Source organism: Grampus griseus, assembly GCF_964374135.1.
Source record: "Grampus griseus genome assembly, chromosome: 4".
Lineage (NCBI taxonomy): Eukaryota > Metazoa > Chordata > Mammalia > Artiodactyla > Delphinidae > Grampus > Grampus griseus.
This window is the reverse complement of record NC_138997.1, coordinates 74,144,807-74,157,127: the sequence shown is the minus strand read 5'-3', so window position 1 is coordinate 74,157,127 and position 12,321 is coordinate 74,144,807. Positions and strand designations below refer to the sequence as shown.

Below are 12,321 nucleotides of genomic sequence, written 5' to 3'. Positions count from 1 at the left end.
ATTTTTTTAGATTCTATATACACGTGTTAGCATACGGTATTTGTTTTTCTCTTTCTGACTTATTTCACTCTGTATGAGAGTCACTAGCCTCCACCTCACTACAAATAACTCAGTTTCATTTCTTTTTATGGCTGAGTAATAGTCCATTGTATATATGTGCCACATCTTCTTTATCCATTCATCTGTCGATGGACACTTAGGTTGCTTCCATGTCTTAGCTATTGTAAACGGAGCTGCAATGAACATTGTGGTACGTGACTCTTTTTGAATTATGGTTTTCTCAGGGTATATGCCCAGTAGTGGGAATGCTGGGTTGTATGGTAGTTCTACTTTTAGTTTTTTAAGGAACCTCCATACTGGTCTCCATAGTGGCAGTATCAATTTACATGCCCACCAACAGTGCAAGAGGGTTCCCTTTTCTCCACACCCGCTCCAGCATTTGTTGTTTGTAGATTTTCTGATGATGCCCTTTCTAACTGGTGTGAGGTGATACCTCAGTGTAGTTTTGATTTGCATTTCTCTAATGATTAATCATGTTGAGCTTCCTTTCATGTATTTGTTGGCAAACTGTATATCTTCTTCGGAGAAATGTCTATTTAGGTCTTCTGCCCATTTTTCGATTGGGTTTTTTTTTTTTTTTGATATTGAGCTGCATGAGCTGCTTGTATATCTTGGAGATTAATCCTTTGTCAGTTGCTTCACTTGAAAATATTTTCTCCCATTCTGAGGGTTGTCTTTTCATCTTGTTTATGGTTTCCTTTGCTGTGCAAAAGCTTTGAAGTTTCATTAGGCCCCATTTGTTTATTTTTGTTTTTATTTCCATTTCTCTAGGAGCTGGGTCAAAAAAGATCTTGCTGTGATTTATGTCATAGAGTGTTCTGCCTATGTTTTCCTCTAAGAGTTTTACAGTGTCTGGCCTTACATTTAGGTCTTTAACCCATTTTGAGTTTATTTTTGTGTATGGCGTTAGGGAGTGTTCTAATTTCATTCTTTTACATGTAGCTGTCCAGTTTTCCCAGCACCACTTATTGAAGAGGCTGTCTTTTCTCCATTGTATATTCTTGCCTCCTTTATCAAAGATAAGCTGGCCGTATGTGCGTGAGTCATTGAGAGCTAATGACTGACAGCGACATCACAAATGCGGTTCGTTACAGGAGCGGGATGTGCAGATGGAGGTTGTGGCTGTGTGGCTCTCTGTGCTCTGCAGGTGAAGGCAGCTGAGCACACTGGACAGCTTCATTCATTCGACTGTAGGCTTCTGGAGGGACAGCCCGTTCCATGGCCAGCATCACTTCACCTGGCTTCCTGCTCTGTACTTCAGAAGCACTCAGTAAAGGGGGATCTAACTGAATTCGTTAACAGTAAGGAAATCACTTTCCGTTTGCAAAGTAGGTTGAGCCCAGAGGTATTTCTTAACAGGGTTTTAAAACTGCCATTGACAACTAGATTATATTTTATTCCAATTACACTGAAGTGAGTTCTGGTATATTTCCTGATTGAAAATATCCAGAAGAGTTCAGTTCAGTGAGTGACAGCATTTTTCACAGCCTAAGGCATTCTTTGGGTATTCTGGAGGCAGAGAGAAGGGGAGGGTGAATGAGACAGGACGGGTGGGAGAGAAGTGAAACCCAAACTAGAAAACAAACGTATACATTCACCTGGGGTTTCTATAGAGGGAAGAAATACAGCCAGCATGTCAGTGTTTCCTGGGCTTTAGTCACCCTCCTGATTTTTGCCATCCCCTTTGTATCAGTCAGCGTTCTCCAATGGACCCAACAGAAACAGAACCAACATACACGCAAGAAGATATTTATTTTAAGGAACTGTCTCGTGCAGCTGTAAAGAAAGCAAGTCCAAAATCTGTAGAGTGTGCTGAAAACTCAGGCGGGATTTCTGTTTCAGGCCTGAGACAGAATTTCTTTTCTGAGAAACTTCAGTTTTTGCTCTTAAGACTTTTAAGGGTTAGGATGAGGCCATGCAGATCATCAGGCTGAATCTCCTCTACTTACAGTAGCTGATTGAAAATATCAATCACATCTACAAAATACCTTCACAGCGACATCTAGACTAGCGCTTGACCAAATAACTGGGCACCATAGACTAGCCAAGTTGACACATAAAATTAACCACCATGCCTTTTTACCCCCTGTCCTATCATTCATTCATTCAGTAGATATTTACTGACTGCTCCTATAAGTGCCAAGCACTTTTCTCAGGTCTTGGGAAGTAATGGATAAGACAAAGTCCCTGCCCTCCTGGAGCGACACTCTAGTGGGACATTTTGGGGAGGAACCAGTTGGATAAGAAGAGAGAGGATCAACAGTTCTGCTCTGGCCATTTGAAGAATGAGATGCCTTTAAACATCCATGTATAGGCTGTTCTGTAGTAAGGTCCAGGATTTAAAAAAAAAAAAAAAGGAAATATGAATTACTTTAAATTTTTCACTCATTATGACGTAGGATGAGTGTAATATTAAGAAAAACATACAAAGTAACCAAGTTAGTGTGCTGGTTAGATTTTTTCTAAATATGTGAAAAGCAGTATATACCACTGTTTCATTTTCTTCATAATGCTACTCAATTTTTAAAAACAAACTTTATGGGGAAAGAGGGTATTGCCCGTTTCCTCTGTAAGAATGTATAAGCGCCAACTCAAGAACTGTATCTCTTTTGTTCACTGTTATCTTCCCAAGACTGTTGCATTCTCAGAAGTTGAAAGCAAGATATTGTAATTGAGAACCACTGTACTGCAGGAAAGAAAGAGAGGGTTCACCAGCCAGAAGCTGTCTCTCCCCATCTCAGGTCTTTATGCAGTGAAATCCCAGGTGCGCCCTCATATGTGAGCCCGTCCAAGATTTGCCTGTGGTCAGGAGTATCTTCAGGAGGGACCTTCAGGAGGAAGATGAGAGAAAGACTCAGCAGGCAGTGAGAAGGCAGATCCCATGGTCACAAGTGAAAGCATTTCAAAAAGTCTGATAGAAAGAGAACTAACAACCTGAGTTTGAAAGAGGTCACAGTATTTGTCCAGTAAAACATTTAGAACCAGTAGGAGATGGGAGCAGTCACAGGGTTTGTACAGGAGAGTGTACAAGGTTAAGGAGCTTTATTAACTGAGATCCCTGAAATTCTAAAACATGGGACATGACGTCCTATTGCTCGTGGAGAGGCTGATTCCTTCATCAGTGTCGGGGACAGAGTAGGCACTCAATAAACACTTACTAAATAAATGAGTGAGGGAATGAATGAACTGTTAACGTTTTAACACTTATCCATTCTACACCTAAAATTACCTCTTGTAACCCATGAATATACCTGTCTAATAGGAAGTGGGTTGAGGATGAAAGATTAGCAAGCCCTTGGGGCTGCAGATCTAAAGCCACGTTCTCTGCTCCCCTTTATTAGACATCTTGCATGTTGATCATCTGTCTGAAGGGGAAGAGAAAGCATTATTTATTGGCCCTCCTGAAGCCTTAATAATAATTATACTCATTTTTCTCTAAATTTAGGTTGAGTGATGTGCTAAACTTAAAGAGAATCCGTGGTGTTGGTTTGAGGATTACGTGGTCATATAATTAAGTCATTACCCCCCAATATTAGACAGACTTACCTCCCCAATCACCAGAACCCTGAACAACCGCAGGCTTTACCCACCAAAGCAGTGGATTCAACATGCACGGCCCTAAATGGATTGCACCTTCTCTGGTGGCAGATCAGAGGGAGAGAAGAGTCCAGGAGGCTCAGAGCCACGTATGCCCGCCTCCTTCCAAATGTGCCCATAAGATAGGTCAGTGGCGAGCAGTGAAAGAGCTTGAAGTGTTCCTCCCGGAGCTTGTCTCCCGGGGAACTGGAGTGGCAGGTCTCTTCCTCTATGGCAGTATGAGGGGTGGGGAATGATTATCTCACTGAACAGTTATTCCAAAATCAGCAACGCTTTAGGAAATCTGTTAGGCTGTGTCTGCCCTAGAATTCCAGTGTGTCAACATTTTCATTTGCCTCACTTCCTTCTGTTTCAAGATTTGAAAATCTTCGATGTCTGGGTCATGCCCAACTCAGATGTCAATATTTCCTTGTTCAATGAGGCAGCGTCACCACTGCAGGTGCTGAAGCAATGCCCAGCATGGCTCCTTGCTGCTTCTGAAGACGCGAAGACACACTGGCCGCTTTCCCCATGGATATTATTTTGGGAAAGCTGTGCTGATTGTGGATATCAGGAGCCCCTGGGTGTCCTTATATGGCTGAGGCAAAGGGAAAGGTACTCTTCTCCTAAGGGCAGGGGGTAAGGAGAAGCCAACCAGAAACTTGCTGGTGTCAGCAGTGATGTGGTGACTACACACCCACCTCACCAGGCAGCAAAATCTTGGAGGGTGGAGGACGAAATTTCATACCTCTGAAGAAATGCTTGTGCACACCATCACACACACAAAATCACACATACACACACACCCTGTAACACCAGCTTTTAGGAAAGGTCCTAGGCTATGTAGGAGAGAGAATGGAGATGGGCAATAACAGTTGTAAGACATTCCTTATTTTTCCAAATAAAGAACACGGTAGTGTTAATTTAACTATACAGTAATGAAATCAGCTTTCATGGGTAGCTGCAGAAAGGGATTCATTATTTTACATGTCAAACCATTTAAAGCTATGATTTCTGGCCGATGACAGAATATTTAGAGGGATTTGCACAAACTAATAAACTTCATGCAATTTATAAGTACCTCAGCCTGCACCAAGGTTAACCAAAATATCTTAATAAAATGTACCTTGTTTGTCATGACTTCTCCTTAATGAGGAGCATCTCTGTGCTTCATTGGCTAATTCTAAATTCTAGCAACTTGTTTACTTAAGAGGGATTTCATAATAATGTAGCTTAATGATGCATACAGTACAGATCAGGTGATTCCGTTTGACAAGTATTTTCTTCTGCCTGGAATATTCTCCATAAGCAAAATCTGTCAAAAATTAGAAACAAGCCCTTGAGATTACCTAGTGAAAGCCTTTCATTTATGGATGATGAAACTGAGTTAATAAGAAAACCAGGATGAGAACGCAGATTTCAACTCCCAATCCTGTGTTCTATCCTCTACCCATCCTTTAAGATTCAGTACAAGCCCCACCTCCTCATGAAGCCTTCCATGAATCCCAATGATTTCTCACTTTTATGCACCCCAATCATGGTCTATACTGTATCATTTAGCATTTGGTTAAAAGTCTTGTCACTTTCAATATTATGTCATATTCTTGTATCTCTAAGGAGACTATTATCTCAAGGACAAAATCCATGTTCGAGGATTCTCTTGACTGTTCCACAGTACCTAGCAAATCACATGCATCACCTAATCTTCTAACCTACTTGTCCCGTCTCTAATGAATCCAGGACTTTGCTCCTTGTCACTTCAACCCTACTGTCCTCTTTAGTAACATAAACTTCCATATGCATGACTTTTTTAACCATAGATTTACACTATATTATACATATATATATATATATATACACACACACACACATACACACATCCTTGACAACTAGCACTGTAGCTGGCTCATAGTAAGCGTCAATAAAGGTTTGGAGAGAGAGAAAATTCTTGAGGTCACTATGATCAGGGAAGGTACACAGGTACACAGAGGAAGTAAAATGTTAAATTGAGCCTTGAAGAAAACATATTGATTAACGTGCAAAGAGGAAATAAATGATACGTGAGACAAAGAGTATCCTATGTTTGAATTCCAAATTGGGTACTTATTATTTGTTAAATCTTAGGCAATTTACTTAACCTGTCTGAGCCTCGGCTTCCCCATCTGCTGAACTAGGATAATATTATAGATTTCATAGTGTCTGAAAAATAACTGATAAATTACACAGTAGGATTCGATAAATAGTAGTTACTAACAACAGTAACAAAAATTAATAATAACTCCTTGAATAAAGAAGCCAATAGATGTCCCAAGTGAGGGCACAGTGGGTAGCCTAGTTAGACTACAGCAAAATGCTTCACAAAGGGAAATGATGATAGGTGAGAATGGAGAGACAGAGGCCAGATTCAGTCACCATTTCTTTCTCCAACCAACTTGAAGCTTAAAGCTATCAACTGCATCACTAAATTCACTGCAGGATGTGATGATGGCCGAGGACTGTGAAGTGGTTCATTCTTAGTAAAAAGCACATGGGCATTGAATCAGACAAGACATGGGTTGTAATCTCAGGTCTGGCACTTACTGGGGCATAAACTGGAGGTGGTTTGTTGTTGTAAGTGTTAAACAAGTAATACATGTGAAGCATCTACCATAATGCTAGGCAGATGATGGACACGCAACAAATCTTAGTTATCTTTTCTTTCATTTGTCTTTGCCTCTTCCCAAGCTTTTCTCTAGCTCTTTCTTTGTCACCAGGTTCTTTGCTTGCCTACCCAAACCTACGGCTTTCAACAAGGGTTTACTGAGATCAGTGTCATTAGAGAGCATTTAAAAGCACGGACTGTAAGTCGGGCACTGTGCTAATAACTCTAAATTTAAACACAGCTGCCTGTATTGTCCTTGGAAGTACTTCAAATTCATTTGTATGAATGAGCCATGTCCCCTCCAGGTAAACCAGATGCAAAGGAGATCAGCTTGAAGTTAAAGCCACATCATAGGCCAAAGGTGCTCACGATTCCTATAGTTCCAAAAGTGTTTATCTGGGCATAGCATAGAGAAAAACCAGGAAACCTGGGCTAGGTATCACTGGAATGGTAGGAAGCAACAGTGAACAACAGTGGAGACACAAAAGTCAAAGTATAGCCAGGCATGTCCTTTCAACCCATGCATCCATCACACTTCTGGCAGTTTAGCCGGAGGAAATAACTACGGATATGCACAAAGACTTAGCTAAAAGGTTTTCTTTGCAGGCCTGTTTATTTAAGAGTATAACAGTAAAGCAAGCCTTAACATCTAAAAATAGATTGATTCAATTATGGTTTATCCATATAATCTATGAACACACGCTGTCACAGAGGAATATTTATTAACGTGGAAAGATGACCAGGCTATACTATTAACTGACAAAAGCAGATTGCAAAGCAAAATATACTAGGTGAGTCTGTGTTTTTAAGTATATATGAATTAAAAAAAGACTGGAAGTTTAGCAAGATATTAAAAATAATCGACACTGAAGGTGAAATTATTAATTTTTACTTTTTGTTTCCTGATTGTTTATAGTTTTGAATGTTTCCATATCACTTTGTAACAAGAAAAAATGCCATGTATATAAACATATATATGCTATTTTTTCAAATACCTATGGCATTTTTGTTACAAAATATATGTATATATGTAATGTATTTATATGGCTTCGATAAATGGTAGTTTTTAAAAACTACATATTTTATATATAATATATAAAATTATATATTTAATAATATACTACACACACACATACTGTTTTGTGAGTGGAGATAAATGGTGGATGGATGAATAGATGGATGGATGGATTAGATTAGATAAATGGTAGATGGATGGTAAATTAGATGATAGATTCGATCATAGATAAACAGTAGATTAGACGGATTGATAGATGATGGATTCGATACATAGCTGGTAGATAGACAGATGATAGATAGGCAGGTAGATAGATGTCCAGGAGGCGCACAGAGCCAGATGTCTAGCAAGACGGTGTGTATTGAGTGCCACGCAGTATCAACAGTTACAGGTTAACCAAAACGAGCGAACGTCCGGGCAGCTGTGCCTGAGCCCGTCTTTTCTCCGTCAGGTGGACGCCCACGGCAACATTCTCCTCAGCACCCTGGAGATCAGGAACGAGACTAGCGGCTCGGAAGTGCTCACGGGCGGGAGCGACCCCAAGGCCACCATGTACTCGTACGACAGTGCCAGCATCCAGTACCGCAAGCCGCTGAGCAGCCGCGAGGCGTACGGGCGCGCGCTGGACCGGCACGGCGCCCACAGCAAGGGGCGCCTCCGCAGGCGCGCCTCGCAGCTCAAAGTCAAAATCCCCGACTTGACTGATGTGAATTCCATAGACAAGTGGTCCCGAATGTTCTTCCCCATCACCTTTTCTCTTTTTAACGTCGTTTATTGGCTTTACTATGTACACTAAGTTCAGTCCCCATGGTTCCTTAAACGACTACCTTCCTCTTCTCTTAGTTTTTAATCCCACAGGTCCCCAGCAGCGGTACTGCTGTGCTTTTTGAGGTAAGAGATTCAGTCATCCAATTGGTTTTAGGTCTTGCATATCAATTTTATTACTGCACCATGTTTACTTCAAAAAAAAAAAAACTCTATTTTTTTTTCCAGTCTACTGTGGTCCAGGTTACTGGCTCTTTCAGAGCTCTGTTAATTGCCATGTTTACAAACAAATACACACAACGAGAGAAATTAGATAGGCCGATCTTTAGCAGTTCTAGCCGCCCTGGATTTGACTGATTATTTTTTAAGTAAAACTGAAAAGAGGACCCAGCTCTCTGTGTGCATGGCTTCCTGGTCAACTGTAACAATCTCATGCTGCCAAAAAACAACACAATTTCCAGGATCTCAGAAGACAAAACAAAGCCATTGATAAGTTACAGATTTCCAGGAAGAAGGGAGAACAAAAAGGAGCCTAGAAGAGGAAGGAAGACTCCCCTCCACACTCAAGCTGCCCCAGGTCCACTGTAGGAGGGGGTCCCAGCTCCACGGAGGAAGAGGGGGAGACTGGCAAGCGCTGCCCCAGGTTGTGCAAACCCAATCTGCCATCTTCACCTCACCTTTAAGCTGGATATTCTGAAAAATGCTTCTTTCTCAGACTTCCAGGCAGATTTAAATTAACATTAGAATCCAACCTGGTAGCCACTGGGAACATTTTTCTTTTCTTGTTAAGTATAAGGAGTTTGGGAGGCAGTGACCATCTTTAAGCTCTTTCAAATGAGCAGCCCTGAACTTACTTCCTCAGCCTGGAATCACTTGACGCTGTGTCATGAAGCCATGGCATCACATTGCCCTCGTTCCTCCTTTAGAGAGATTGAGAGAAAGGCGCTGGGGTGGGGGGGGGGGAGGTGCGCTTTGAAGAAGAGGGTGGTAAGAAATTTTTGCTTGAGAAAAATATTGCCCTTTCCATGAGGAAGGCAAGATTTATGTGCTGTGAAAAGGGTGCCTGGGCAGTTACCTGAACTGCCAAATCTTTAATCAAATAGTATATATTTCTTAGCCTTCCAGAGAGCAGTATCTAATGGTGACAAGGTAGCTGCACAGTGCTAGTTCCTCAGCTAGCATGTTATGCCTCTGCTCTCTGAGCTCTGCATTCCAACACAGGAAATGAATGCTTCAGGAAATGCACATATACCCATTTTGGTATCATGCTCCTTCAACGCCAGATTTCTACTTTAAAGAAAACCTTCAAAACAGCAAAACCACAGAATAACAACAACATCACTGAGCCTTCAAACATTTCCAACAGCTCTGAAAGTACAGCCCTTGTCTACAGTCGTTACTGCTTCTGCCTTATCTCTGCTCATGGATTACTTTGCTCATCATACAAGGAGCATCCCTCAAGAGCCCAGCACACAATTCTAACCATATCCAACCAACTAGAGTTGAGATTCATCTCATTTTATGTCCTTAAAGCCTCGTTATTTTTGTGTATGTGTTCAGCCTGAGCATATAAGAATTCTATGTGTTCATTTTCAAGACTGAGTGAAACCCAAAGTTGGCCAAACAGTCATGAAGGCGATTTGGGACCTCATCTATGGATGTGATATGAGTTGAGGTAATAATAGGGATGATTGCCTCTGTTTGACGATCTGGCTTTCTCCCTAAGGTTGTGATGAGGGCCCATGTTTACAACAGCATCAGCTGCTAGAGATTATAAACTTAATTGAAAAGAGGAAGCTGAATTTCTACAGATAAACCCAAGGAGAGTTATGAGGTGTTCTTTTAGAAAGCAAGAGGAAAAGAGAACCCCCAAATAAATACATGGTTATGCTATAGCTAATGTATGTTAGTAAGAATATAAAAACCCTGCTTTGACTGGAAAAATTATCTCAGTGGTTTTATGAGAAATGAATCGGGCATGGGAACCAAATTTCATTTAAGTTTTCAGTTGTATAATCACAGTTCCCTGGTCAAGAAAATCCCCAGCCTCTGGGGATGAAGCAATCCATTTCGAAACTCTGTTTAGTTAGTTCTTTGGCAGGGTGAGATGCTTTTCCATCGTGAAATGCCCAAATAGACTAGAACGTGGCCATACCAGTGATAGTAAGGTCAATATTCCCAGTGACTACCCAGGAACCACTGTGTAGCCGTTTATTTTGAACACAGGAAGTGAGGCTTTTGGCTGATACCTAACAAGAATTAATAAGTCAAAACTCTTTTAAAAGTTTTTAAGGATGAAATGCTAAATCAGAAACAAAGTCTCTGTTGATCTGTGTTCCATAACAAAACAAGTTCTCTTCACCTGTTTAGATCATTCTTCTTGGAGAAGATTGAGCATAGTTTTTTTATTATTATCTTGCCTTAAAAGTCTAAAGGATTTGATGCTTGTAGTTTTAGATGTAAAGCATCTCTGAGAGAAAAAGAATGTTTTGAATTCTTATCTTTTATCCTTTGTAAAATGTAAAACTTAGTAAGCCTGAATCTACCATCAGGCACGAAATGGTGTCACTGTCGGCCCTCCTGGATGTAGACAGTCACAGCTAGCACTACACAAATTGTGTTACATAGCTCTGGTTTTAGAGGCAATTGGCAGCCAGAAAAATGGAAAAGCTGCCATGTTTCTAATTAATAACCTCTGGCCTCACTTCCTTCTTCCGGACACCTCCTAGCCAAATCCTCCCCAATCTCGTTCCAGGCTGAACAGTACACAGAAAAAAATCCTTCCTTCTCTGCCTCTCTACCTTGTCTTGCCCAAATTGATGACATAAAACATAAAAATTGCTAGACATTCTTAAGTGCCCTCAACCTGGTCCCCATTCCTGAAAGATTCAGATCGCTACATTTTAGAGGGGTTACTGTTTAACCATTTGGGGGTTGTTTTCTTTTAGCCATAATCTCCTGTATTAACAAAGTGGCAGCAGAGGCTGAAAATTGCACAGACGCACTCTCCTATGCCACAGTCATGTCCAGGGGACCCCATGTTCATAGTTCATAAACTGTGAAATAGACTGAGTCTTAGACTTAACCTGTATAGACCCAGCAGAAATCCCGTCATTTATTTGCCAATGATGACTTCACACTCATTCCAACCAGTCATGTTTCTTGACTTAAGATATCAGGGGTGACATGTGCATTACACTCACCAGCTTTGTGAGGCCAAGACCCAGGTAAAGACATACTTTTGGCTTGAATTATCCAGGATTGTTGCCCCCATCCTCTCCATTGCCAAATAGAAACAGCAGACTCGTTGGTAGTTCTGCTGACTAAAGTGTTTCCACATATACTGTCTTTACTGTCCGTTACAATCAGTGAAGGATCTTGAAAATGCAAAGAGAAAATGTGGTGCAGAGAATAAAGTTTGTTTTATGGATCCAAGGATAGGCTTTCCTTAAAAAGCATTACGTACAATACACAGAGATGTTGACCAAATTCCATCTTTCTGAAATCAATGACTGCTTTATAAATATTCACTTCAGAAAGAGCTCAGTCGAAATTTGCCACGTGAAACAAACAAACAAACAAAAGATCTATTTATAATGTTAGAAGGAAAAGCTCTCCAAGATTTCTTATATGGACAATTTTTAATAGTATTTTACAAAGGGTGATGTGCCACAGTTGTTTTTTTTTTTTTCCCCTAAACAAATATAATCAAATATTTATCCCAGGAGGGAGGGTAAAGGAATGTGCAAGCATTTGTTCATGTTGGTTCATCAGCAGTTACTGGGATGAGGAGGACAGAAAAACGAACAAAGATATCTGTTGCTTGAAAGCAAACAGTTAACACAGAGGTCAAGTTGTTAATGGAATGTAGAATATTATGTAAACTTCCTTGTAAATTCTGTACATAGTTCATGGAACTGTTCCCTGTGGTGTGGTGGTCCTCAGCTTTTGGGTGGATGTTTGAAAAATACGAGCATTGTAAATAATGTAAGCTTACAAGGCACTCGCTTTTATTCATGAAGTGAAATGACTAGTGATTTGGGTCCAAACCAGAATCTTTTTAGCTCTTGCTCTTTCTCTGACATTGTGTGTGTACAGTTGTGTAATTCTGCCAGGTGTCTGTGATCACTGCCTCATGCCTCAACCCCACTGAAAGGGACTGGAGCTACCAAGAAGTCTGCACACCCCTGGGGCTCAGGAACAGCACACCAGCAGAGACAGGAATCTTAACGAGCTGCTCCTGGAACCGTGCCATGAAAAGTTT

The 12,321-nt window shown here is 40.8% G+C and overlaps 1 protein-coding gene across 1 annotated transcript in view; it reads left to right on the top strand.

Annotated features, from left to right (window-relative positions):
* GABRB1 (gamma-aminobutyric acid type A receptor subunit beta1) overlaps positions 1-8,088 on the top strand; it is a gene marked incomplete at its 3' end in the record, with an annotated part of 381,708 nt that extends 373,620 nt beyond the window's left edge. The window contains exon 9 of the mRNA XM_082652923.1: positions 7,744-8,088. Within this exon, the coding sequence (XP_082509049.1) occupies positions 7,744-8,088 (345 nt within the window). The remainder of the gene's footprint in view (positions 1-7,743) is intronic.
* Between the last annotated feature and the right edge of the window lie 4,233 nt (positions 8,089-12,321).